The sequence below is a fragment of the Lissotriton helveticus genome, chromosome 3_1 (assembly GCF_964261635.1).
Source record: "Lissotriton helveticus chromosome 3_1, aLisHel1.1, whole genome shotgun sequence".
Taxonomy (NCBI): domain Eukaryota; kingdom Metazoa; phylum Chordata; class Amphibia; order Caudata; family Salamandridae; genus Lissotriton; species Lissotriton helveticus.
The window spans coordinates 1,927,809,511-1,927,837,491 of record NC_136061.1 but is presented as its reverse complement, the minus strand read 5'-3'; the positions used below and the strand labels follow the sequence as shown (position 1 = coordinate 1,927,837,491).

The 27,981-nt window shown below is 46.1% G+C and overlaps 1 protein-coding gene across 2 annotated transcripts in view; it reads right to left on the bottom strand.

Annotated features, from left to right (window-relative positions):
• Positions 1-27,981, bottom strand: part of WDR76 (WD repeat domain 76) — a 68,794-nt gene that overhangs the window by 6,365 nt on the left and 34,448 nt on the right. For both annotated transcript variants that reach the window (XM_078682952.1, XM_078682951.1), the window contains exons 10-11: positions 17,165-17,382; positions 14,185-14,337 (exon numbers count right to left, since the gene is read on the bottom strand). In XM_078682952.1, the coding sequence (XP_078539078.1) occupies positions 14,185-14,337; positions 17,165-17,382 (371 nt within the window). The remainder of the gene's footprint in view (positions 1-14,184; positions 14,338-17,164; positions 17,383-27,981) is intronic.

Sequence of the window (27,981 nt, the reverse complement as noted above, 5' to 3'; positions counted from 1 at the left end):
TGCCTTCATATTATAATTAACCTCCTCCCTGGACCTGGCCCAACTAGGGGACTTTAAAAAACGACAGCGGGAGACGGAGCTTGGTTTTTTAATTTTGCAGCGGATCCTCTGCAAATTCGCTGCAATATTTATATTTACGAATAGGTTTTTGGCAGCAGGTGGGACCCCACCACCAGGGAGGCCTATGGGGTCAGGATAGTCCTATCCTAGCCCCTGTGTTGTTTTTTTTGCCTTTTTCTTGGGACTCAGCCAAGTTGGAGTCCCAAGATGGCTGCTACTACTTCCTGGTTGAAGTGTTGGCAGCCAATCACTGCACTGTTGGCTTCTGGATTTCTAGAAATACATCAATCTTTTTTCTTTTATAACTATAAAACTACTGAACAGATTGCCACCAACTTAAAATCACTCCTTCTGTACCAAGATTTAGCTTTCAACCAAATCTGGTGCAATTCCGTTCAGCGGTTTGGACAGTAGTCAGGTCAAATCCCCTATGCCTATGGCAAAAATCGCTTGGGGAAAATGCGTTTTGGGACACCCTTCCTTTTTCTCGGCCCCTGCTTAATTAATCACCCCAACATTTTCCAGGCAGCAGCTGAAATGAGTAGAAAACTACTTTTGAAAATGTTGTGAAGATTCGACAAACGGCAGCAAAGTTATTAGCTAAAGAAAAAAAAAAAAAAAAAAAGAGGCATGAGTGATGAGAAAATATAAAAGTTGAGGTGCTTTTTTTTTTTAATTTAACCAAAAAGTTATTTGACCAAAACTAGCAAGCAAGGTGTGAAATGTGTGCAGGAAGTTAAAATGATAACAAAGAGGCCATACAAAAATTAGGATCGTTAGCTTCCCTGTGTAAAGTAATTGCAGAGTGCAATATAAAAGAAGCGCATTTTGATTTTCGTCTGTCAATTTTTCTGTAGTGCATTACTTGAAATTTGATATTTGCATTGTAGTAATATGTGTGTAAATATGCATGTATAAATATGGTTGTTTTAAATAATGTGTGCTATTGGGGATATTTATTTTTCACGATGATTGGGTGGTATGAAATTTGCTACTTTAAGTACGTAATATAGTCACCTTTTTTTGCATTTAAGATTTTTTTTTTTTCATCTTAGTATAAAATATGGTGTAAAATACAATTTAAAAAAGCCTACGCTGGATGGGCCACTCATGAACAAAACTTGTAATTTTATGAGCCGTGGTTAGTTGTATGTTTAGTCATTCCTAACTTTGTAGCAAGGGCCATGTTACATTTTGGCATGAGTACTTTTTTTTATACGGAAGTTAAACACTGTCGCAAGTAAAAAGATGGCTTGAAAGAAACAAGAGCACCAAAAAGAATATTAAGCAAAGAGCGTTTGGCCGAGAGGTCTAAGCCGGAGAGAGTGGAAAGAGGCTAGTATACCGAAGAAGAAAGCTCTTCAAAGTTCTAGTATGTGAAACAGTGGCAAGACTGTTAAGATGGAAAACCAAAAAATTGTGAAGTCTTTATTGAAATACTCGATTTTGACCCTTGGGTAATACTAAAATGAAAAGATGCCTGTTGGGAGACCTCATAAAAAGTTATGAAGTTTATCTAGATTTTGTTTTGTTTTTTAGCAAAACACAATGCTTCTAAATGGAAGTTGGAAAGCTGAGAGTTTTTCCTATTTTGTTTTCTAGCAATACTTTCCTTTAACTTTCAAGGACCTTAACATCCCCAGCATTAGACTGCTGAGCAAAACTTTTTTTTTTTTTAAATGTGAGAAAGTGCCATCTTTCTTGCCTTGGTATGCCCCCACTTTTTTCTGAACTGCCGATGTACTTTGACTGAGTGTGTCCTGGGTCCCTGCCAATCAGGTACCCAGGGCCTGTGTTCCTTCCCTACAAAGAAAAGCTATGCTGAAACAAAATACCCAATTGGCCTCTCTGGCCCCTGTCAGCCCCTAGTTAATTGTACCCTAGGTACCCAGGGTATGGTGTTCAGAGAAGACCATTAAGGGCTGCAGCACTTATTGTGCCACCCTTAGGGGCCCTGTACCCTGGCACCCACACACTGCCTTTGCAGGCTGAGTGCCTAAGTACAAAACTAAAGCAAGAGTCGACATGGCACACATCCCTGTGTGCCATGCCCACAGAACCCACTGCCCTGGCATACTTCACTCGCCCCTCTAGCTGGGTGCCCTATGCCAGAGGTGAGGGCCCAGGTGCATGAGCCCTGTGCCCCTACAGTACCCAGGGCCATTCCTGGGCAATGTAAGTGCAGTGTTGCCATTTAAGAGTATATGGTGCTGGGAGGTTGTCATTCACGAACTCCACAGCACCATAATGGCTTTCCTGAAGACTGACAAGTTTGATACCACACTTCTCAGCACATTAAACCCGCACTGATGCCAATGTGGGATTTAATGTAAAATGCATGAGAGGGCATCTTAGAGATGCCCTCCAAAAACCCAAACCTACAAACTACGTCTGGCTGAGTGGCTGCAGAGGCTGCCACACAGCAGGCATGTTGCTGGACCCCTGAGTGGAGAACCCCTCGCTCTTCTGGGTCTGCAACAAAGCACATCCTGGGCGAGGTGCCATGTCTCCTCCCCCAGGATAGACAGGGGTAAGCTTCTAAGGCATACCACCTCTGAGAGCTTCTCCAGACCATTTGCTGTACCTAGCAACTAGCCCCCCACCAGTCCTACCCCCACTCTGGCGGGAAGACTGGCAGGAAAAACTATGTCAGGAAGGGGGGGGGGGGTGCCAACTCCACCCCTCAGGTGGAGGAGGCGAGGTGAAGCACAACGCCGGGCTCCGGCCATCTTGCAGATGGGGAGTCCTGCCCAATCCCAGCTAGGCCCCTGCCCCCCTCCCACAGGAGAGGAGCAGGCTACGGGGTGTACTCACCCCAGGACCGGGACCCATTGGTCCCTGCCCTTGCCCTACCTGTAACGCCCCTAAATTTAGTATTTAGGGTCTCCCTGAACCTTCCTTCCTCAGATCCCAATAGAAGGGAAAAAAAAGAAAGAAGATCAAGGAGAAGAAGACCCGCCATGCAGCTGCTAACAGGACAACAACAACTGACTTGGCCCCAGCCCTACCGGCCTGTTGATCCTGGAATCTGCTCCTGCCTAAACCCGGCGACCTCCACGGACAGCAACCTTGGGACACCCAGAGGACCTGCCTGCCTTGACACTCTCGACGATTGGGACTCCCATCAGCAGAGCCTCTGCTGCAACAACCCACCTGGTGCCCAACAGGAAGCTCCGGACCAGCCCACTCTGCACCAGCCGAGCCCGGGCCAACCCGAACCAAGACCACGAGGACGTCCCCCCGGCGACTGGGACCCGAAGTCCAGTTCCCAAAGACCCTCCTCGACGAACCAGCCGACGCCTGCAGACTCTGAACCAGGGGCCACCCCGACCAGCCGAGGGTAAGCTTTTCCAACCCCCAAAGACACCCCTGCACCCAGTGTCCCTGCGGCCCCCTGTGCCACCCTTTGGGGTACCTACCTGTGCTCCAACATCCCAACTTACCTCTCGAAGTGCTGGTCGCCCCTGGAGAGTCACCGTCCCCAAGCCTGAAGCCTTTGTTCCTTTCTCAAGATCCTCATTTGATAACATTGAGCGCCCGACGGCTCAAAAGCACCCTGCACCCAGCCGCCCGAGTGCCGCTGGCTGTGACCTCTTTGCCCTATCCTACTTCCCCCCTTGCCCTGAGCAAGTGACCAGGAGCCCAGCTCCCAGAGCCGCGTGGCTTGCTCGCCAGCAGCCACCAACCGAAGGCCCCCTTTCCCACACTGGATAACATTGGGCCTACCTACCTGTGCACCCGGCCGATCCTGCGCCGCTGGGACTGAACTAACTGTACTCACCTGACCCTGGGGGACCCCTGAGTCTATGCCCAGAAGCCTAACTTCACCAACCAAGTACTCACCTGGAAACCAGTAATTCACTTACCTGCCATTGGATAACATTGACCCATTTTTGACTCGAACATTTTTAAAGTGTGAAGTTTTGAAAACTGAAAATATTCCTATAAAATCAGCCGAAGTCCGAATTCGAAAATACTCACCTGTGATCAGGAGAGAAGTCAGTACTGTACCTTTCAGCCCAGTACTGAACCACAAAAGTAATACCTAGCGGGCTTACTAGTAACCTGTATTTTCTCCATAGGAACCCATTGTCTGCTTTTCTATGAAATTTCTTCTGTCTACTTTTGAAAACTGCAAATATTCTTTAAAAATCGTACGAAATACTGAAACGCAATTACCTACCTGTTTTGAGCTAAGCCCACAGTGCTGGCCCTAGGAGACTAGTGCTGGGTTACAAAAGTAACGCAATTGTATTTTACCTGTAACCTGAATTTCCTCCCATTGAAAAACATTGTGAGAATCACCTCGAAAAGTTTCTAAGTGTGAACTTTTAAAACAGCTTTATATTCAGGAAAAATCATCACTGTAACTAAAACGTTTTTGCTAATCTGGTTTCAGCTTAGACCCCAGAACTGAATCAAAGATCTAGTCCTGGAACTACCAAAGTAATCCATAAAGTAAATGGTCTATGATCACACCGGACCTGTTGTATAAAGACATTAAGGATAACTGTACTGTGGAAATTGCAAAATGTACTCAAGAAGGGGTGGAACCATACCAGGTTCTAAATGCTTTTCAAAATATTTCAGACAAGGTGTCTTACTTGATGTTAGCCCCAGCATAGCGTACAGAGATCAGGGGACCAAGATGGTTTGACCACGACTGCTCTAGGGCGTCACGTTACTTAAGGATAGCCCTGGCAGCAAATCCTAGAATAAAGGTGAATATTCATCGGTGCAGGAAAGAATACAAAGCTGTTATTAATAGACGCAAGGCATTTTTAAGAGAAGAGGCTTGGAGTGAGATTCTCGACCCCTCTATTTTGAAGTGTAGCTCCAGATTCTGGGCAGTAGTAAAAAGACCATTTTTGGTCCAGGACCCAGGGGATGGCCTGGAATGCTGCATAACAAAGGAGGAGTGGGAAACACACTACATACAACTGTAGGATTCTACGATGAATGATAATGTCAATTTTCCTCCTTGCAATAGTGGTGATCCCATTAGGTTTGACAGAGGTGAGGTAATTGAGGGCATAATGGGGCTTACAGCTGGGAAAGCTCCGGGTCCGGATGGGATCCCGCCGGATTTATATAAGTCTGAGCCCAGCTTTTGGGCACCCATATTAGAATCGGTCTTTAACGCAGCTGCTAAAATTGGCTGCCCACAGTCAAGGGGGGTATCAACGATTGTCCCAGTTTTTAAGAAGGGGGACAAGGGTAGCCCTCTTTGTTACAGACCGATTTCACTAATCGATTCTATAGTTAAAATAGTGGGCAGACTCCTACTGCAGAGGCTCTCTGACTGGGCGTTGGAAAACAGTATTATGTCCATTTCTCAGTACGGCTTCTGCAGTGGACGTTCTACTATCACACAGTGCCTGAACCTCTTTCTAATATTAAGCAAATACACTGTTGCCCAAAAGGACACTGTCCACCTTGCTTTCATGGATCTGTCTTCAGCTTTCGACTGTGTTAATAGGGGAAAGCTGTGGCAGTCCATGAGGGACAAGGGTGTTGACAGTGGGATTGTCAACTTCCTTGTTGATCTACATAGTAACACTAGTACTAATGTTAGGTATTCCCAAGACCTGTGTGTAACTGGCAATTTTAATATTGGGAAGGGTGTGCGTCAAGGATGTATTCTCGTCCCCTTTCTTTTTAACTTTTATATTAACGAGCTTGATAGCGTATTGCAGAATGTAAAGGCTGACTGTCCTAGAGTCGGCAGGCGAGGTATTCCAGTTCTTTTATATGCAGATGATGCAGTTTTAATTTCTAGAACAGAGAAAGGTCTCCAAGCCTTATTAAATGCTTTTAAGAATTTTATGTCGGACAGAGACCTCCTGGTCAACAACTCTAAATCCTTTATTATGCAAGTTGGCCAACAACCAAGAAGGAACGTCTTATTTAAAATAGATAATGTAGCAATCCCCATTACGAAGTCACTCTCGTATCTTGGGGTCCTTTTCGATTCCAAACTTAGCTGGGGTCCACATCTCGATAAAAAGAAAAGGGACATAGAAAGGACAAATACTACTATTTTTAACTTTGCATCAAAACTCGGGAAGAAACCGAATAATGCCATGATGAAACTCTATAATGCAAAATCAGTGGTAACTGCCGTTTATGGCAGTGAAATATGGGGCTATGTGGCCGGTGAGCAACTACAGATTGCTGAAAACTCTTTCATGAAACGTCTTTTGTGTGTCCCAGTAGGCACATCTAATTTCGATATTTTCTCTTTACGCCCGTTGACTTGCTGGCTAAAATTGTGGCTGAATCAAGATATACCACTGACCCACCTGATTATGAGAGATTATCTGTCTCAGGATAAGGCAATGGGCACACCCTGGTTAAAATATTTGAAATCAAACTTCTCAAGGCTCGGCCGCTTTGACCTGTTTGAGCATCCGAGTGGGATAGTTAAGGGTGATGTGGAGGCAATTAAGCATGCCTTCATTGTGGACAGAAAGCTCAAAAGAGAAGGAGAGGAGCTCCTGAAACCCAGTGTAAGAAAATTTGCTATGTTAAAAACAGGTGATACGATGGAACCCTATTTGATGGGCTCGTTGACTTCCCATGAGAAGTTCCTGCTAACGAGGTTCAGATTAAACTTTTTTCATCATCTGCTGTTTAGACCAAAACATTTTGCTTTTATTAAACCTAATGCTCCCTGTGGCTGCGACGGTAAGTCTCCACAGGATATGCTACATTTTATATTTTTATGCAAATTTTATGATTATCCTCGCAAACGCTATCTGGTAGATCTTTTAAAGAAACTCAATTTTAATCAGATCAGACCAGCACTAACGTATCTGCAACTTTTGCACAGTGACAGTATTCTTCAAGTTACTGAATTTTTAAAATGGACTATTAAGCTGAGAAATTGTCTGGACCAATGATGGTATTTTTTGTCGATTGATTATCTTTATTAATGAATTTGCAATGTATGGAATTGGCTGTAACCCACACTTTTGTATTTTATCACTCATGTCTTATAACTATTCTGTGTTGTAAAATGTTTTAAATTGTCGATACTGCACATGTACTTTAATGGTTTGAATCAAAACCGAATAAAGTCTCTTTACTTACTTACATAAAGTAATCAACTGTACTTTCCTATGAAAACCCATTGAGCTCAATGCTAGAGTGCGTTTCAGAACTGTATTGCTTATTAGCTAACCTGTAATTATTGTATGTACAAACTTATTGCTCCTCTGCAAAGTATTTACATGAGATTTATTTATTTATTTATTTTTCACATTTGTAGAGCTCTCTGTTACCCGGAGGTGTCCTGGCGCTGGCGTGAATTGAACTAGTGTGTGGGTAGGGAGCTTTTTTAGTGAGTAAAGAGCCAGGTCTTTAGCGCTCTTCTGAAAGATAGCAGGTCAGTCGCTTGCCTGAGATTGAGTGGTAGACTGTTCCAAGCAGTTGCCGCGCCTAGGGAAAAGCTCCTGCCTCCCCATCGCGCTTTCTTAACTCTCGGGACTGATACCAACGCCTGCTCTCCGGATCTTAAGTTTCTTGTTGGCTTATGCCAGTGGAAGAGCAGCTTCATGCATCGAGGGCCAAGGTCATGTAGAGCCATGAAAACCACGCCGAGTGCTTTGAAGACTATTCTTTTTCGGACTGGCAGCCAGTGGAGTTTAACCAGATCCTGGGCTACCGAGGCAAACTTAGGAGGCGGCTGCGTTCTGCAGGATCTGGAGTTGGTTTAGTGGACCTTGTTGGGCGTTCAGCATAAGGCTGTTACAATAGTCCAGACGTGATAGAACCAGTCCAGTAACCACAGTTTTCCTGTGCTCCATCTCCAAGAATGGCAGCACTTTCCTATTTGTTTTAAGGATGTAAGGCGTGGATGAGGATAGTGCATTGACCTGTGGTTTAAAAGACGAGTCGTCCACCAGTATGCCTACATTTTTTACCTTAGCCACTGAGGAGGGGGGGGGGGGGCATTTCTTCTGGCCACCATCTAGGGGACCAGAAGTTGTCCTTGGAACCGAAGAGTATCACTTCTGTCTTTGAAGAGTTAAGCTTAAGACAGTTTTGTGCCATCCAGTTGCCCACCTCTCGCAAACAGCCTCTGAACCTATCTGCCGTGCTGTCTATTTCGCCCGGCAGCAGTGACACCACTATCTGCGTGTCATCTGCGTATGCTGTGAGGTTGAAACCAAGAGTACTCGTAATTTGAAAAGTATATTTTTGGTTCTAAAAATAAAACAGCCATATATTTGGATATACAAACAATTGGCCTGGAGTTCAGTCCTTGAGTGTGTAAAACCTTTTGCTGGCTGAGTGTGCACATCAAATGCTTTACACTGTCCTCTGGTACTGCCTTACTGCTCGACCAAGCTACCACTTTAGAGAGTAAGGTCAGTTCTGACTTTAACCTCTGTTATACCTCTGGGGTTGGTGGACTCTATACACACTGTACTTCCTTCTAGTCCAGTATATATAGAGTAACTTTCTTACAAAAAACTATAGATAAAATGTGGTCTTCTGGCAAATGAAACTAAAAGGACAGTGGATCTTCACCTGGCTGAACATAATGCGATTAGCAGACTGCTTTATATACTTGTGCCTCAGGCCTCCAATTTGCTCATTTAAGGGCAGGCGCACCTGAATTCATATTTGTAACCTGCAGATTGCAATCCTCCAAATAAAAAAATGAAAAAAGGCTGCTACAGTACTTCACCTTCCTAGCACTTCAAAAAAATTGTGGCTAAAATATGGTCTTGTGACCAATGGAACGAAAATCATAGTGGATCTTTACCATGTAACCAGAATGTGTGATTTTGGGTAGACGGCTTTAGGTCCTTGGGTTTAACATACCCCCTACCCCACCCACACCATCACACTAATTGGTCCATCTTAAGTGGAGAAGCGGCTGAAGGCAACTGGTTTTCCAATCAACAAAAATACACTAATTCATCATATCATTCATTGCTGGAAAAACTTGGGAGTGGTGGTGGGGTTACGAGCAGTCAGCAGAGCTACAATTGGCAGCAGAAACCTGCAGATTGCACTTCACTCGGGCGTAACGAGAATGTTAAAAGCTCCTAATGCAAACTCTGAAAATGCACCTTCAAGCTCTCGCTCTTCACTGTTTAAGTGATGATATTCAGTCACAGTTTGGGTGCAGCAGGCACCGTATACCCTTGAGCCCTGGTCAAGAAAGAAGTTACTTCTTTGTAGGAGGTACACATTATAAATACGGCAACTAACATTTTTAAGTCGAGCATTCGAGACGTCTTGTAAATACTTTAGTATGTACTTTGTGGGCTCTGGAGATCAGCCCTAGGACTAGTCTGCTTCCGCTTAGGGACTTTATTTTCTGTTCAACTGCCTCTATTTAACTGTCTTGATAGAAAATGACCAGTAGAGGTCAGTAAAATACCAATATTGCTTTTGGCTGAGGGACTTTTTTTCCCCCTGGCAACTGCCTCTATTAAACTTTCTTGATAAAAAACGACCAGCAGAGGTCAGTAAAATACCAGAATCACTTAACATTCTCTAGATCCCAGTCCAAAGAAATGGTCTTCCACCGGCACCCATAGACATTAATATTTTTTTTAAAACTTGTATTTTCTGTGATATGACCATCGAAGGCCCTGATTTTATATTAAACACAGAGCTTTGAATTATACTGTTTCCCGCTGAAAGGCAATATTTCTCTCCATGTGTTCCCATACCTGGCGTGTCACGCAGTTTGTTGCTTACCTTCCCTCCATGTTCCCCCTGCGGCTAGAGACCCTCACGGGTGAGTAGCGAGCTTTATAAACCCCCTGATTTATTGATTGATTGATGTTAAAGAACAGTAGATGTTTCAGCACCCAGGCTAATGTGCTGCATAGTTAAATACATATAAGGTCCCGAAGGCGAGACCGATTGCATTGAAAATGCTTGTTTTATTAGACAGCAACCCCCAAAGGGGGCTTCAAATAGAGCTCTGGATAAGGAATCCAGACATGGACGACTGAAGGACTTACCATTTACACAGTCTGACAATAAGGATTGAAGAACAAGTTACTTTCAGTAACACTCTTTCTGGTAGAGACTGAGTCTAGAAGAAGAGTCCTTACATTTTGAATACTCCCCAGGCGTTACACTGGGTCCAGAAACTTTTCAGCAGTACCTCTGCACACCAGAAAGTTGCACCTTGTGGCTCCACACTGACACGGTTCTGCACCGATGCAGAGCCCCATAAACAAATTGGTAAACAGTGTGCAGATTCCTAGACTTGGGATCTTATTAAAAGGTTAGAGTCCAAACACGGAATGTAGAGGATGAGAGGGTCAGTGAAAAATCTGCAGCTAGATGGTCTCTACCAGAAAGAGCTTTACTGAAGGTAAGTAACTTGTTCTAATAGAGACTTCTAGCTGCAGAGTCTGCACCTTTTGAATAGTTACCAAAGCAATACCTATTCGGAGGTGGACTTCTGAATGGACTCAAACCAGAAAGTCCTGCAGGACCAAGGAGGTAGAATGCCCCTCCTCGCGAACCGAACTGTCCAGGCAATAATGCTTCGTGAACATGTGTAGGGATGCATACGTAGCCGTCTGAAATGTCTAGGACAGGGACTCTACATGCCAATGCAGTGGAAGCAGGCAGCTTTGGCCCCGCTTTGCTTTTTGGCCAATGCATAGCAGATCTTAACGCAGCATCCAATCAAGCCTAGATGGTTCCCTTCTGCACTACTGTGCCTTTTTTTGCTCCAGATAACCCCCACCAAGAGTGGATAGATCACACCAAGGAACCACCCGGTAGACTATGTAAAAGCTTAGGGCGACAATAACTATACAAAACATTGATGGAAGGACCGCTTGAATTAATCTCAGCCACTGATAATCACTCAGGATGCTTCCCAATCCATTGTTGGACTGCTCCCATGAAGAGCAGGTTTAAGACAGATTTGCATGTGGTTGGGTCCAAACAGAGGAGGCACGATGGGCAGAAAAAGATGGACTGGGATGTGGCCCGAGCAACTGCCAGTGGCTGAGATTAATTCAAGCATTCCATCCATCACCTTGTTGTTGTCGGGGGGAGTGGGGAGGTGAGAAAGTAGCCAAATAGGAGGATCTGGTCAACTGACTTCCTCCAGGGCGAGCACCCTGTGTAGTTGATCAAACCACCACAGCAGTCACGGCCACACGCGTCTGCAGCAAGAATGATCCCAAGCCTCAGCAGCCTGTGCTACACCAGAGACAAGAAGTGCTTTCAGTAGCTCCGCTCCAGTCTACGGAAGCCCCAGAGTCGGGTGCTCCCCACGCACCAATTATCAGGCACAGAGCGGGGGTACATGCTTCCCCCACTCAGCAACGGGGTCCGGGAGGTGTTGCATGGGGCTTTCTCAGATAAAACACACTCACCGTTCCCACCAACACTAGAATCCATGATAGTCTCCAGCAAGCCCCGGGCCTCCGTGAGGCAGTATGCCCCAGTCGTATAAGCCACAAAACAGGCCAGAGCACCTCCGCTCACACTGCTGCCGCCCCTCGCATACTAGTCCACAATGCGCACGGGGAGACCCAGTACGCCTCTCAAAGCCCCCCAACCACCTCATTCAGGGTTTATCTTCTCTGAAAGGGGTGAGACAGTCCAGCACGGGGTCAGGAGTCCGGCTCTCCCTCAAGGTCTACACAGGTGGTGGCCCCCAACAAAGGCCCTCCCGGGAGCAAAGCCACATTAGTCACTAGCCCCCAAAGCTGATGTTCACCCAGACAGAGGCCCAGGAACCCACGCTCTCATTGGATACGGGGGGCATATGGGGGCATGGGTGAGGGTGAGTCCTTATCTCCCCTGGCAGTCCGCCTACACCACTCACAGGCCCAACCAGGCCTCACACCCAAACCGTGGAATTCTAGCCCCTAATGTCGAGCCAAAAGTCAGGAACGGCACTGCAGCATGCTACATCAGTTGTGGCCACCGCAAGTTGTCAGGATGGGGCAGGATTCGGGGGGAATCAACTTGCCTGGCCGGGAGCTCGAGAGCTCACGTCCAACAGCCATGCTTCCAGGTCACACCCTCAAGTAAAGTTCTTATTAGCAAGCGCAGTCTAATGCAGATCCGAATCACTGGCCCTATTTGTGGTCTCACTGTTACTACATCTCCGTACTTGGATATTTCTTTCTATGCAAACTTGAAATATTTACTTCCATACGTCAGTATTTTCTTGAATGTGCTAGTTAAGAATGGAATTGCATGTGTCCTTTCTTTGTGTGGGTATTCTGGTGGTACTAATTCCACGGTTGTGCTGGTGAATGTAATGGTGATATAGTAACTTCAATTTTAACAATAATAACACAAGATGTCGGCTACTAAATGTGGAGGTGGTAAGCTTTTGAGGCACTGTGTAAATTGTAGAAACATAACTGCAGAGCCCCAAATGTTTTCCTAGGGCCCCTTTGCTGAAAGCCATTGTTACAATTACCTTTCTGTTTCACTGGCCTACACTTCTCCTGACCGTCTTATTTTTGCAAGTTTTTTCCATCCACTTTTCTATCTTTGTCATTGTTTTCCTCTCCCTCTCTTACCACCCGCCCCCCCTCCCCATTGTCTTTTTCTCTGGGTCATTGTTGGTAAAAAATTTGTTTCAATCTCATAAAATAGTAATGTTGCCCACCACAGATGCATGAAGTTGTGGGAATGGCTGGGTAAGCATACTTCACATAGAGAGCGAAAGTAACTAAAGCAATTGCATCTACATGGAAATACAATGCACATAGGATAGTACTCCTGGCAGAGTGAGCTGGCAGCAGTTTTTTCAAACCTTGGGTAAAGGAAGTTTTACAATGACAAGAGTAAACATTGTTTCACGTGTAGCTTGAAAAAAAGTGTGATGGCGTGGGTACTTCTTGTCCCTGGTCATCATAATCCACTTGACAATCTCTGCAAACCTGCTGGATGGTTTCCGAACATGGCACTCACTTTGTATCCGGCACTTTGACCACTCATCTGTCTGAAAAGTTTAAGCACCATTTTCTGTAGATACTAGGGTCTTCGTCCAGTCAGTTTACCTACCTCATAATTTTAGATGCTCCTAATGCAACGCTGCCGTTCGAATAACATCAATTTTCCACACCTGTGAAAGTTTAAGGTGGCATCGCTAGGATTCAAAGTATCTGAATGCTACATACAGAAACTGTATGTACAATGGTGGGAATGAGATAACAAAACATCTGCAACCTGCTTGAGGGCAATACACTACCAGTGACTTTAAACTACTGTGAAAGGGGTTTCAACACCATGCACGGGATAATGTCACCCACACTAAAAGATCTTGGTATCGCAAGTCCTTCTTCACTAATGTTCATAGACGGCATGGGCTCTCTCCTACCTCTCTGGAATCCATTGCCATTAGTTAACAGATGGCTGACTGCTGATGTCCATGCGGATGATACTCCAGTAAGGTAGGCCCATCACAACAAAAGGATACTAGATGGATAGGATTTTTTACACTGGTTTTGTTACCCATATGTTAGGGATTCAATGATGTAAAAGGGCTCACTAATTAACTAATGTCTGAAATAACATATGTGCAGAATATTCAGGTATGCCCATCTTTCATAGGTAATGTTGTTTGCCATGCTCCGAATACCAAATGCAGTGTGCAACTTACATGTTATTTGAGAACGGTCAAAGTTTGAAAATTGTTCATGTATATAGTGGTGGTATGTTTGGTAGGTTAATAAATGTTGTAGTTTTGAAATTGACATTTGCAAAGCACGAACTGTGCTTTGTTTTTGGTGCAACGTTTTGCATGCCTCGCTATTAGAACTTGGGGGTCTGTCTACTGCAGTTTGACAAAAAACGTCATACACATTTGGGCTGTAAATTTCTTCAGACACAAAACTCTGTCTGATCAGCTTTCATTTGTTAGATCGCAGAATGCTCTCAAATGTAATGATAATCGACCTGCTAAAGACGTGTGAGATCTTAATATCTAACGCCACTCCCTGTGAGCTAGTGATGCCACTTCCTGTAATGCCACACATGGTGTGATGTCACCTGAATACTGCCTAACCTGGTTAGTCTCTCCACTTCTTTTTTTAAGACTCTTGCTCAGTCTTCAGCATGTAAACTTAAGCAACATTGAGCCCCAACCTTAACATATCTCCAGCCTACCTGATGCGGTCATCTGCACAGACGGTTACTACTCGGTTCCCGGTAATAGGTGAGAAGTAGGCTGAGCCCACACTCTTGGTGTTGCCACGCAGAGAAGCCACTGGTTTCATCCCTTTCGGTTTCAGGCGTCGTATGTCATAGATCGAAACATCCCTGTAACAAAAACATTTCTTTCATACAATATCTGCAGAAGTAGTATCCTTCCAAGCACAAATCCATAACAAACCCTACTCTCAGTGAATGTTTTTGGGCACGGAGTACATGGAGGGTTGGGAACTAGGGAAGGAGTGGGCAGCTGGGTGGCACTCTAATAAGGAACGCGAGTGTATGTTGGCAGCAGAGCGCTGATAAGGTTGGGATGGAGATATAGTGGTGAACAAATGGAGAGATTTATTTATTTATTTTATTTTGAAGGTTTTATATAGCGCGAACAAGATCTTTGCAGATATCAGAGCGCTTTACAGAGCAGGGAATACCAACAAGAGAGTGAAAAGCAGGTCATTAGGGAATAAAGTAGAACAGGTACATCAATAATGCAAGTATTACAGATAAATGTGTGCATAGATAGTCAGGTAAGTCAATAATACAGGTAAAACACAGTCGTAGAGATCGAGCAGAATAATACAGATCGGTGCAGAGTCTTGACCGTTCCACATTAATTCGTCAAGTGTATTTGGCCATGAGAATAGCTTTTACTTCTTTCTTAAAAAGTGTGATGGAGGAGATGAGCCTGGTTTCAGGAGGGAGTGAGTTCCAGATCCTGGGTGCCATTCCTGAGAAAGAGCGTTTATACGTTTTTTCATTCCGGAATCTTCGAGGTTTTAGCAGAAGATTGTTAGTGCCTCTAGTGTTTCTAGAGCCGCCAGAGATTGACAGCTTCTGAGTGAGGTATCCGGGAGAGCTCAGGTGTACAGCCTTGTGTGTCATGCAGGCGATTTTCAGATGTATTCTGGCTTCAAAAGGCAGCCAGTTCAAGGATTTCAAGTCAGGGGAGATATGCAAGTGTTTTTTTGACCCAGTGATGAGTCTCGCTGCAGCGCTTAGAGAAGCTCTTAAGGGTGCAGTAGTCGTTAACGGAAGACCGCAGAGGGCGATGCTGCCGTATTCAATTCGCGGGATTACTAGTGCTTGTACTGCAGTTTGGAAGTCTTTGGCTGGCAGGAAGGGTTTAAGTTTCCTCAGGATATTGATTTGGAAGTTCGCTCCCTTAGAAGCCTTGCTGATATGATGCTGCATGTTGAGATTGGAGTCGAGAGTTATGCCTAGAGATTTTGCTGAATCCACTATGGTGGGTTGGACATTGAGTGCAGTTAGCTGTTTAAGCCAGGTTTGAGTGGTAGAGATCTTCGCGGGAGGTGAGATCAGAAGGAACTCTGTTTTCAGAGCATTGAGTTTGAGATGATTATCGGCAAGCCAGGATTGGGTGCTTCTGATCGTTGAGTTCAGGAGTAAAATGTCATTGGGGGATTGTAATTTGAGATATAGTTGGGTGTCATCTGCGTACATGTGAAAAAGTACATTGGATGCTTGTAGCAAGGTGGTGAGAGGTTCCATAACTGGGTTGAACAAAGTTGGTGATAGGGAAGATCCTTGGGGGACGCCTGGAACAAGGCTGGGGCGAAGCGGGACAGACCTTGGTAGAGGCCTGATTATGGACTAGGATGCGAGTAGAATAGGAGAGTAAAGTGATCGAGGGTAACCAGGCTTGTCCATTGAAGGAAGCAGTGAACAGGGCTATTCAAGGGACGGAGAGTGGGGAATGAACAAGGCTGTCTGAGCGAATGAGTTTTTTGGGGGGCGGGGGCAAAGGGACAATAAACATCTGTTACTCAGCACCTTGCCCTTCAGGGTTAAAGTGTGCTTTACAAACACTCACTTTATGTTGCGCGTTGTGTCAGGCAGTTATGGGTGGGAGGAAGAAAGACCAAAAAAAAGGACAGCGGAGAGTGGGAGGCAGGGAACAAAAACAGTAGAAGGTGGGAAAACCGGGAACAAGAAAAGCTGTGGGAGGGAGACTGACCAAGGCTGGCCAGGGAAGGGAAAAGGGATGCCAATAAATCTGCAATTCCGCACCCACCTGCACTTCATGCTGAATGAGCACTTTACAAATATGCATGTTATGTTAACCAGGCCAGCCAAGGGAGAGGGATGTGGAGGAATAAGGCAGGTTGATGGGGGTGTTCCCCCTAACCATGCTGTGGAAGGGATAGGGGGGTGGGGGATGGGACCAGCCATGGAGGGGAGGGAGATAAGTTAGGAGGGAATCAGGTCAGCCTAGGGAGGAAATCTGCAAGTGAGGTTGAAGAGAGAAGAACCAAAAATGGAAAGACAAGGACCTAGTTAAGAGAGGGTAATGTGGGAGAAGAGAGTCCGATGGAAGATAGATCAGAAGAACAAGGTGTGCAGGCAAGAAGCAAAGAGAAGAGTACAAGCTAATAAAATTAAAAGGGGACAGGCAAAAAACATTCTTAATTTGAAGAAAGAAGCAGTATGGAATTCCCTCCCTGATTAAAAGCCAGAGTGGAAGCACAGCTGTTCTTGTGGAGCAACACATTAAGGGAGGGGAGCATGCATCAAATCCACAAAAGACACGGGGTAGAACACAGGAAGAGATAAAGAAGGAGGTAACTGTGCTACTACTGTGTGGAGACCACCCTGGGTGAGGAAAGCCAAATCGAGGAAGCAAAGTCCAATCTCTTGAGAACCAGTCGGTCAGGGGACTTTCTCATAAGACAGGATAGCAGGCAGTAACCAATGGTAAACCATCACCGAAGCTGTGCAGCTCCAGGAAAAGGCAGAGCATGTCGCAATGACCAGAGGACCTTCTGCAGCAAAGAAAGTCCTTAAAGGAGGCAAAGCACTCCATAATAAGCAATCAAGGCCTTTGTGAAAGCTCCACATGAACATAACGGTGTCAATACAGCACATCACAATACCATGGAAGGTTAGCACAAGTAGTCACAGAAAAAGCAGAACTCACCCTCCTCCTGCGGTCATGAAGTAGTTCCGGTCTGCTGGATGCACATGTACAGTCCGAACAGACTTAGAATTCACTTGGGCTAACAGTTCACAGGAGGTTCCCGGCGTTCGTCTGTCCACCACAGAAACATCAGCATCCCAGTGTCCCACTAGCAGGTTGGAGCCGTCATCGGAGAGGAAATCAAAGGAAGAGAAGCTAGCTGCTTCATCTCGGTACACCTAGGAGCAAACAGGGAGATTGCTATAGACTATTCCTATGCTGCAAGTTTTGAGTTGTTATTTTTTAATTAATCAAGGTTATCCTTTCAGAATCAGTATGTATTAGAGCGAATGAAATAAGTGACTAAGAAAGCAAATCCAAACGAGAGTTAGGGGGATGCTCAGTCTGCCTGTTAGTGAACTTTCCGGGCAATCGAAGATTAAAGATGCAATGATCTATGTATACCACTAGACTAGGAAGACAGACAATGGTAGACATATAATGTAATTTGAATGTCCTGGCACTTGTAATTTCATGTACTCTACGATGTGATATTGATTATGCTGAATGCCACTGTCACGTTTGATTGCAATAAAAAGACACATAAAAAAAATAAGAAGTAAGCGCATTCAAGGGTACTCCCTCCTTGCACCCATGTCTAGGCCACCACTATCAACTTCCCTTCAATTCATTTCATGTTGCTGCAGTTCTCCATCTAGGACTCTACAATGTATAAGTAGGGAGAAGCTGAAGTCACCCCTATTGACGAATTTAGGCAAACCATTTCCCTACTCAATTCCTATTAAGGATTTACTTAAAGGAAGGAGCGCGCTTACAGATCAGTTTTGCTATACTCTACCCTGGGTAATTCCCTTCTCTTTACATCTGTAATGTAGGCACATTGACCCTGATAGAGGGAGACTCAAGTATTGATTGACCCCATATCTTTGATGGATTTGGCTTTGATGAGAGATAGTAATTCATATGTTGCTGATAAAGAGTAGTTCACTTTTCCTTCCACTGAGTTATGAGCCATTTTCCGCCATCCGTGATTCATTAGCAGACAGGCCAGATTCTAGGATCAGGCCAAGTTTGGTTCATCGTTTTTACTTTTGATAGCACCATAAAAACATCTAATGTGTTGATGGGGTGCAGACTTCTGAACATTCTTAGACTGGACTATGAAGCACTTGAATCGCATGCAGACTTCATTGTAAATTTCTTGTAACTGAGCGAGGTTTAAGGCATGCTGCAGGATCGAGTATCCTTGCTCCCTTCTTTCAAAAATGCCATTATGTGTTATTTTGTTCTCAATACTGTTTTAGCTTATTTTATTAATGTGGCTGTTTTCAAGTAGGTGTAGCACCAAGGGAGACAGGTGCCAACACTGGGAGCTGCTGGGCTTCATTTGCTTTGATTTACCCCTCCTGTTTCTTTCTCTCATCATAGGCAAATGCTCGATTCATTGCCTAGGAGCTATTTCTGGACACACACCTTCTCAGATTTATATTGGAAGTCACTGGAAACGTGGACGAACAGTGGGTGCACCACAAGTGCTACAAAAGAAAACCCTTCTACAGCAATGTCTGCACACAACACTAGCCACCATGCCCGACTCCATATAGTTCTTGACTCAGTTGCAGGGGTAAGTCTCAAACATAAGATGGGCTCCCACAGGTTTGTTATATAATCTTTCCTCAGATACACCCATCTATGTCTCCCGGGCTCCACCCAGACCCGTGGAGCCCGGGTCCTCTCCCGGTCACTCTGTTAGAAGCATTCCACCTTTTATTATCTGTTCAAATTTGCCTTAATGATGAACTAAGCACTAATAAAGGGATACTCTCTGACAAAGCAAGCACTGAAGATTCATGAACCTCTGACCAACTCATGTTTAGAGGTTTTACTTGTTACTCCGAAGTCTTCCTTTCCAACCTGGCCTCAGACTTCTCCCCCTCAGCCTACCTTGGGATACACACCCTTCCACCTGTCTCGCCCTAACAGACAAGGAGGTGGGTTAGCCATTACATTCAGAGACCATATCAAATTATCAACATTTAATCTTGGTCATTCCAAGATGCTGAATAAGTAGGCTTTTCTATCTTTATTTCCCCAATTTTTACCATCTTTGGTGTACTTTGTTTTCACCCCGTTTCCTCTAGCTCAAATTTCAGCAATCCATTATCGGATTTCTTTTTATTTTATAATGTTGTTACTATGTTGTTGTTTTTTTACATAAGCAAAGACTACGGCGAAAGAATCAAAAGAAGAGATCAAAGTCAAGACTTAAGTGCCGAACGACCATTAAACATTGTCCAACCCAGCCATACAAAAACCAGTGATTCTAAATAGTATACAATATTGTCTCTCATAGGTCTCATATCTTACAGGAGCTCTGAATGTAATTCAAGGCCCGGTGCACTGAGTCCAGGGGGGCCAGATTTCAACATTTTCTTTTTTTTGCAAGACCAAGTCTTTAAAACAACTTTGATAGTCACGCCTTTTCACCCAACACACACCCTTAGCAACGCCTTCTAGTCTTTGAAGATTTTCCCATCTGCATGGAGGTACCTGATAACTATACTTTCTCTGCTCGCCAAAGCTCCATAGCTGGTCTTAACTTACATCAATCAGTTAGTGGGCCGACTCATCTAGCAAGAGACATGGGCCAGTACTTTCCCACCTACAGGTAGGTGTTAGGCAGAAGGTGAGCACAATAGACCAAATCATACGCTTCCTAGCCATAAAATGGAGGAACGAAGATCTGGACAAGGGGAGGTTATACGTGGCGTTTGCGGATCTTCTATACTCTTTCGATTTGGTTACCAGGGTGAAACTGTGGGAAACCTTGATCAGGCTAGGGGCACCACAGGGCCAACTGACTTTAATCGAGCAATTATAGAAGACAACTTTTGCAGGGTGAGGTGGGGAATGCCGGGTGAATTGTCTGATGAGATACCAATTCGGAAAGGAGTGCGCCAGGGGTATAGTTCTACCTCTTTAACTGTGGGAACGACTCTTCCCCTCACCCCCAAGATTAAAGACAAAATAAACTACCCTATCTGCTATTTGCTGACAACACCTTGCTGTTGTCAAAAGGTTCACGGGCCTATCTATTCTGCTGGATTGCTTCTCTGTGTATTGCAGGGATTACGGGTTAGAAATTAACAACAACAAAACTAAGTACATGGTGTTTGGTGACCCTAAGGGCAAAATGATAAAAGCCATGATACTGGATGGGGTAGCCTTGGAGCAAGTGTCAGAGTTTGACTTGGGCATCCGCTTAGAAGACTCACATGGGTGGCCGGCCCAGCTGTAGAAGGGCACCCTGTTACTAAGGCAATCCGCTGGGTCTATTGTGAAGTTAGCACATAACGCTCCATCTTTTCCCATCACCCCCCCCTTTGGAAATCTACCGAGCCAAGCACGTGGGGCAGCCCTTTATGGAGCAGACATTTTGAGACATTGTAATTTGGAGACGTTTGAAATAGCAGAAAACAATTTTCTGAAATCTCTTAAAAATCTCTTTGAGAGCAGAGCGTGAGGGCCGCAGCCTAGAGAAGCTCCGGGACCGCCGCGGTATCCCCCAATAATCCCCCACATAAACCGCTAACAAATTGTGCCACAATGACACACACAGGTATCGGACCACAAGGGACACCTACCGACCCTGCTTACGGCCGACAACTGCACTCCTGACGGAACTACGGCCGGCGTTCGAGTAGCGGCCTACTCCTGTGACTGAAGTCGGGGTCTCGATTAACGCCGCGAGCCGGCAGGAGCACGCTCAGATCGGCGGGACCTCATCGAGGGGAGCGCTACAATCACCCAACAGCACACCAGAGGAACTGCAACTACCCCGCTGGGACTGCCCTGCCGCCAGGAGTGCCGGAAAGACAGCGTGCGGGCCCTGTGCGGGCCCGCAAGTGGCGCAACAGACCGGGCCAGGCCGGCAGGCCCACTGGACTGCTGCCCCTTATCCATCACTCCAGAGACACCAGGGGCACGAGAAGAGAGGGGGGAGGTGGGGGGGGGGGGGGAAGACACCCCTGCCCAGAGGACCCGGTCACCAGCATCGCAATCTGCAGTGTACACTGACCCAGATGAAATACCCTGCCACACACTATGTAGCAGGGAGGCCCAGAGACTCTAGGCAACACGCCTGCACAGGCTTCAGGAGCAGGACAGCAGCCCCGGCGACAGGTACAACCAGTAACATCCCCAGTCGGACCCCACACCAGGCCAGATTGGATGAGACGCTGACCACCTCCAGGTGCAACAATTACTGAGGGGCCTGGACCAGGTCTTAGGCCAGCACAACCTCGCCCCACCAACATTAAGTTTACCACGAGGCGGAAAAACCGACAGGCCAGGCGTGGCAAGTAGTCACACGACAGGCGGCGGCAAGTACCGTCCCTTATCAAGACCTGGCATAGTGTTGCCCCGACAGCCAGACACAGATGGGGGGCAGAGGCCAGTGCACGGCCCAGCAGCTTAAGCTGGACAAATACGAATACTCTAAAGACTTTCCGGCCTTACCCGAACGGAATGCCCTGACGGAAACGACCCAAACACCTGAGGGTCAATCCAAGGTCGCACTGGAGGATATCATGTCCGCCCTCAACAACGTCCAGACGCCGGTGGGATCGATCTCGGTGGAGGTCCCCTTCCTGCAGGCCAACTTTCAGAAGAGGGCCACGAGAGTCACGGAGGTTGAAAAGGTAACGACGACCCTCACTAAAGACATCACTGCCCTGCAACGAAAAGTCAGTCAGTTGGAAGCCGAAAACAAGCTTATGGCGGCAAAGCTCGATGACCAGGAAGTCCGCTCTCGGCGTAATAATGTCAGAATTACAGGCGTCCCGGATAGTGAAGGAGGCCCAGCAATGGATCTCTACGTAGAAGACCTCATCAGGAAACGGCTTCCGCCTAGGGGACTCTCCAGTTTTTTCTGAGTGGAAAGGGCACACAGTGTACCGGGGGGTAGACCCAAGCCAGGGACTCCCCCAGACCCATTCTGGCCCGTATCTTTAACTTTCGTGACCGAGACGCCATATTGCAGACAGCCAGGGTGGCTCCACCACTGCGTATAGAGAACTCAGTGATCTAATTCTTTCTGGATTACACTGCGGCAGTCACTAAGAGGAGAAGGAGTTTCCTCTAAGTAAACTAAGTAGAGAACTCGCCTACTCAATGCTGTTCCCAGCAAAACTTCGGGTAGTGGCAGATGGGTAAACTTGGTTTTTCAATACACCCGAGGAGGCCCACGACTGGCTTGAAGGCTGGCGGCAGGTGGGAGGACCCTGGCGGCCAGGAAAACACCAACGACACTGGGAGGGGGACAACTCCCGAGATCGCAGAAGCGAGGAGGACTCTTCCATGATGGAGGCCGGGGGTATGAAGACAGGTAGCATCCAGCAGCGGGGTCCCACCACATCAAAGAGACCCGCTCAAAGCCAACAGCGAGACTTGAATGCAGCACTTAAACGGCACCAGGTAGCGGGGCCGGACCGGCCAGTCTAGATAGTGGACTGACACTACATTGGAAATCCAATGATACACGTAACGATACGATCCAAATCTGATTCAATGTCTTTGAGCAGGGGGACGATCAAGGCGCCTCTTAGACTTCATCCCCCGCACGCAAGTACTGTTTAATGGGATTGAAGCACTCTGCACTGTTGGTGTGGCGGGTAGTTGGGAATCCATCTGGCGGGTAGTTGGGAATCCATCAGGGAGGGGATTGCTTCTGGTTCATGTTTGTTCATTTCTTGTTACGCATACAAGTTAATTTACAGGTGATAAAGTTAACCATACGATCATTGCACGACAGAGTTGGTACACCACTGGACAGGCTTCAATGTTGAATAATCAATTGCATACTCCAAGGGCCAACAGCATCTGACACTCTGACACACACACACACATATACACATACACACACATCCCCCCCCCGTCGCAACGACATCCGTTGAAGAGAACTTGGCATTCCTAAGAGACATACGTCTCTCAAGACTGACACCACAGGACGACGTACAATTACTGGAGGCAGACCTCAGGATAGCTGAAATCACTGCAGCCATTAAAGGGCTCCAGCCAGGGAAGGCACTGGGCCCAAATAGTGTCCCAGTGGAACTTTACAAAAAAGAGGCGGACACACTTGTGCCATACCTGCTGAGAATGTACCAGGCCAGCCGGGAGGTGGGAACACTCCCTCGGGACCAAGTTATAGTTATAGTTATTTATATAGCGCTGAATCACCCATGAGGGTATCTCGGCGCTTAGGCTGTGAAACCCTTCCTGGCCCTCCCTGTGAGGGGCAGAGCCAGGCATCCCAGCGCTGGTGGGGCCGTTGTGGAGATTAAGCAAGCTATTGCCCAGAGTTGCAGTGTGGGGCCCATGATTAGAGAAGGCGCCGAAGCGAGAATTATCGAGTCCGCGGACATTGATCCTAGACCCTGCCGCGTCGGGAATTGAACCCTGGTCCCGGGCCTGATCTCTGCTTCAGGGTCTGCCGCTTCTAAGCAGTGAGCCACACTTCTCCAACAGGTAGCAACACTCATAGCGATACTCAAACCCGGTAAACCCCCAGAGGAGTGCACCTCCTACCGATCTCGGTCCTCAACGCGAAAGCGAAAATACTCGAGAAAGTGTTGGCGGCGAGGCTTCAGCCCCATCTCACGACCCTCATACACCCCGATCAATTCGGCTTTATGCCAGGCAGGGACATGGCGATGAACCTTCGGAGACTTCATTGTGTGCTGGCTCGGGCGACCTCTATCCAGGAGGAGGCGGTCATTCTATCGCTGGACGCCAGTATGGCTTTCAAACGAGTGGAATGGCCATTTCTCTTTGCGGTGTTGCAGCACTTTGGTTTCGGACTAAAATGTTGTGCCTGGATACAGCTGCTTTACGCGCAACCACTGGCACAGGTAGTGGTCAATGTGCGACTGTCGGAAGACTTTCCTCTAGGGCACGGGACTATACAGGGTTGTACCCCTACTGTTTGCTCTGGTGCTCGAGTCATTAGCGGCGTGGATAAGGCGAGACCCAGTGCTACGCTGGATGAATTGGGCGGAGGGGTGGGAGGATCGCATCTCCCTCTACACAGATGACATCTTACTGTACATGACGAACCCTAGAGGGTCCTCTCTTGCCTGCTTGATATTTGCGAATCCAACGGTAGAGTCTCCGGCGACACAATTAACTGGGCAAAATCCATGCTATATATACTTAAGGGCCCTCCTCCGCGCCTGCCCCGGGGGGTTGCGATACAGATCGCAGAAGACTGTTTTAAATACCTCGGCATACACATTACGCCTCACGCCATGCAATTAATTGAACGTAATTTACTCCCACCCTTGAAAAGGCTGGGTAGTGACGTGAAATGCTGACACTCCTTGCCATCGACACTACTGGGGAGGGCAGCGTTGTTTAAAATGATGTCTCTCCCTAGTTTTTTGTACGCAGTGCAAAAAACACACCTATGCCAGTCGCTCAATCCTACTTCATGTCCATTGAGGCTTAGGTGGGCTACCTCCTGTGGGAAGGAAAGCTTCACCGGATAACAATGTGCAAGCTAATATGGGGTTGGTATGATGGCGGAATTGCTCTGCCCAACATTCAATTATACTAATGGGACTCCCAGCTCATAGTGGTCAATCAATGGATTCACGCCGCACAGGACGAACCAGCGATACGAATGGACAGACACACTTTAGATACAAACGGAATCCTGGGCAATGACATTGTATGACATATCTCGGAAACACAGTGCTCAGCCCCATGGCGAACACCGTGCATGTATGGTTCGCGGCACAGCGCATGCTCGGCTGGGAGGGGGTGATAACCAACACATGCCACTTTGGGACACCCCTGTGTTTGGCAAGCAGCGCACAAGTAAGGGTTTCACCCGATGGGATCTAACAGGGATCTCCAGGGTCGGGGACCTGTGGAAAAAGGGTGGGGTGGTCACTTTCGCTCAACTGCAGGCAACATATCAGATGGCAGGGACGGAACAATACCAATACATGCAAATAAAGCACGCATTGACGAAGGCCATACCTCCGGGAACTGATCTACCCGAGTCCTCACCGCTCGAGAATCGCTTATTAACGGACTACCTAACCAAAAAAGCAATTTCTTTAACATACCGTAAGTTGGTTAGTAATCAGAAAGATCCCACACAAAACCTTAAAGAGAAATGGCAGGCAGAGGTGGGAGAGATGGACGAACAGGACTGGCAGGAGGCGCTGGCGTCCCCGCGGGAGGTGGCGATTCCCTCCAGATTAAAACTCGTGCAACTTAAAATACTGCACAGAACATACTACAGTAGAACCACACTCCACAAAATAGGGAGGACTGATACACCACTATGCCTTAGAGGTTGTGGGCTCACGGGCACTTTCTACCACATATTATGGGACTGCCCCTATATTACACAATATTGGAGGGCAGTTATGGCCACGATCACTCGCGTGTGTGGCTTCACTGTCCCCCCCTGAACCACGGAGATGCCTACTCAATGTGTGAGAGCCAACAGATCTCAACCATGCGGAGCAGGACTGGGCGACCTTAGATATCACACTGGCCAAAAGGAATATTGCTCAACCCTGGGGAGCACAGAAGGTCCCCTCTCACCAGCAGTGGTGTCGTGACCAAGACAGCGTCATGGTTGCGGAAAAGGCAGTATTTATTAATAGAGGATGCCCCCGAAAACGGATGAGAGTATGGGGGAAATGGAACATGTTTTGGGGGGGAACATATGCGTCCCGCCACCCGAATAATCTGATCTAGATCTGAGTGACTGATCAACTGAGAGAACGCTTTACATGGGTGGTCCTTTATGTAATGCATGGACGGATCTTACGAAAGTGAGATTGGAGCGACAGTACTTATACTTCTTTCACACTGTGGCACTACTTTGTATATTATGTGAATGAAAAACTAAGTGATGGTGACCAGCTGCATTTGATGCACATAACAAAATGTTTAAAAAAATCTAAATTTGAGATCCATTTTGATATCGTCACGATGAGACCAATTTTGTGCTGGCCAAGAGTCTGGGCAACAAAAGAACTGGAGCCTTATAGAGAGTGGCTCCTGGGCTTTCTAGAGGGCTCTTGTGCAGCTAGGATCTTTTGGTGTACCTACATAAAGGTATTGTTGCACCTGTTGGGGCTAGGGGACTTTTGGTCAAACCCAAATGATATACCAGGCGTTGCCAGTGACCATTTTAAAATGGCCTATTGGTCGTATGTCCTGGGAGAAATCACCTCCAAATCTAGCTTGGGCACTTTGACCGACACTTGTCTCTCATTCAAGTGCAGCTTTAAGTTCGAACCTTACTTCGATTCGGTGGTGAAAACCTCATGCATGAGCACTTTTTCATCAAGCTCAGAGTGGGCACTTTACCGTTAGCTCCCTTCTTCGGTCACGGGAAGAAGGGGTCGTGTGGACCAACTGAGTGCCCAATGGGTTGCGAAGCTAATGAGTCCATCTGACACGTTTTATTTTTCTGTCCTGCAAATAAGAAACAGCAGTGTTGGATAGTTCCACTAAGTAGAATGCTAGATTTTGAGGATCGCACCATTGCACTTGGAAAAAACAACATGTCCACTAGTGTGTGTGGTGCATATTCTATTTGTAAATTCTTGACAGCCATATGGTATTTAAGGACAAAGAAAATGATTAGGGAGACAGGTTTCTAGGGATACCGCAGATAATATAGATTACACTACTGCCTGTATTCTCTTGCTGCAAGGTTTAAAAGTTGTGTTTTTATTATTTTCTATTCCCCAGAATCCATATTTGTTACGTATGCACTGGTACTTTATACTACTACAGTACTTTAGGGGTTGGATTGAAGGGCAGTGTGCGCCGATCTGTTAGGTGGGAACTCATGGGTAGATTGTATATGGCACCTCTTGCAAATGCAATAATTTCTTGTTCCTAGCACATAACGCACTTTATGCTCTCTTGCACACTCTATATGCAGCCCTGGTCCCACTCATTTGCTTAATTATGTGTTGTAAGCCTGTGCAGACTCATTTTTTTTATGCTGGTTTTACATTTGTTTTTACAAGGTGACCAAACTGGTCATTGCTGCGGATAATATTCTTACATTTTTTTTTATAGGATCATAATTCTGAAGATGTTCTTTGCTATACAGCATCAATGGAGAATTACATAGGAGTGATTAGGACTCATGGCGGACCCTTGAGTTTTTGATGGTCTACTACTTCTGTATATAACACATTTCAAACAAATTTTATTTCATTAGCTTCTCTATATCAGATTTTGTTTAGATTTTTAAGAAACTGATTGGGAGCTCAATATATTAACCAATTATGTCTAATTGTGTTTTAACTCTGCATTTTAATCGAGTCATCTTTTGAGAATATGTTTATTTGGTTACCATACACAACCATAAAAGTAAAGGATTGACTTCACTGCATGGACCTTATTTTCGCTACTAAAGACCTGGTTGAATGCGATATACCCGTTCCACAGGCCTGATCGGACCATTCACTGATCCCTATATGTCTCCAAAAAGCATTTTACCCACCAATCACAATAACCCCCAAAAAGGCTTGTCTAAACTTTAGTTTAAGGCCTTTACTAAAGCTCTCTCCAAGTCTGGCCGTGCCTCTTTTAGCTCTACCATACATAATGACATCACAGAATTTAATCACTCTGTTAATTAAGCTCAAATCTAGTGTTACTAGTTTCTTCTTTTCTGTCACCCAATATTGTCCTACAACCCTTGGAATAACTCTGCCTTAAGGGAACCTAAACTAGAAAATACAGGTTTAGAGCTCAAATGCAGGGTAGTTTGT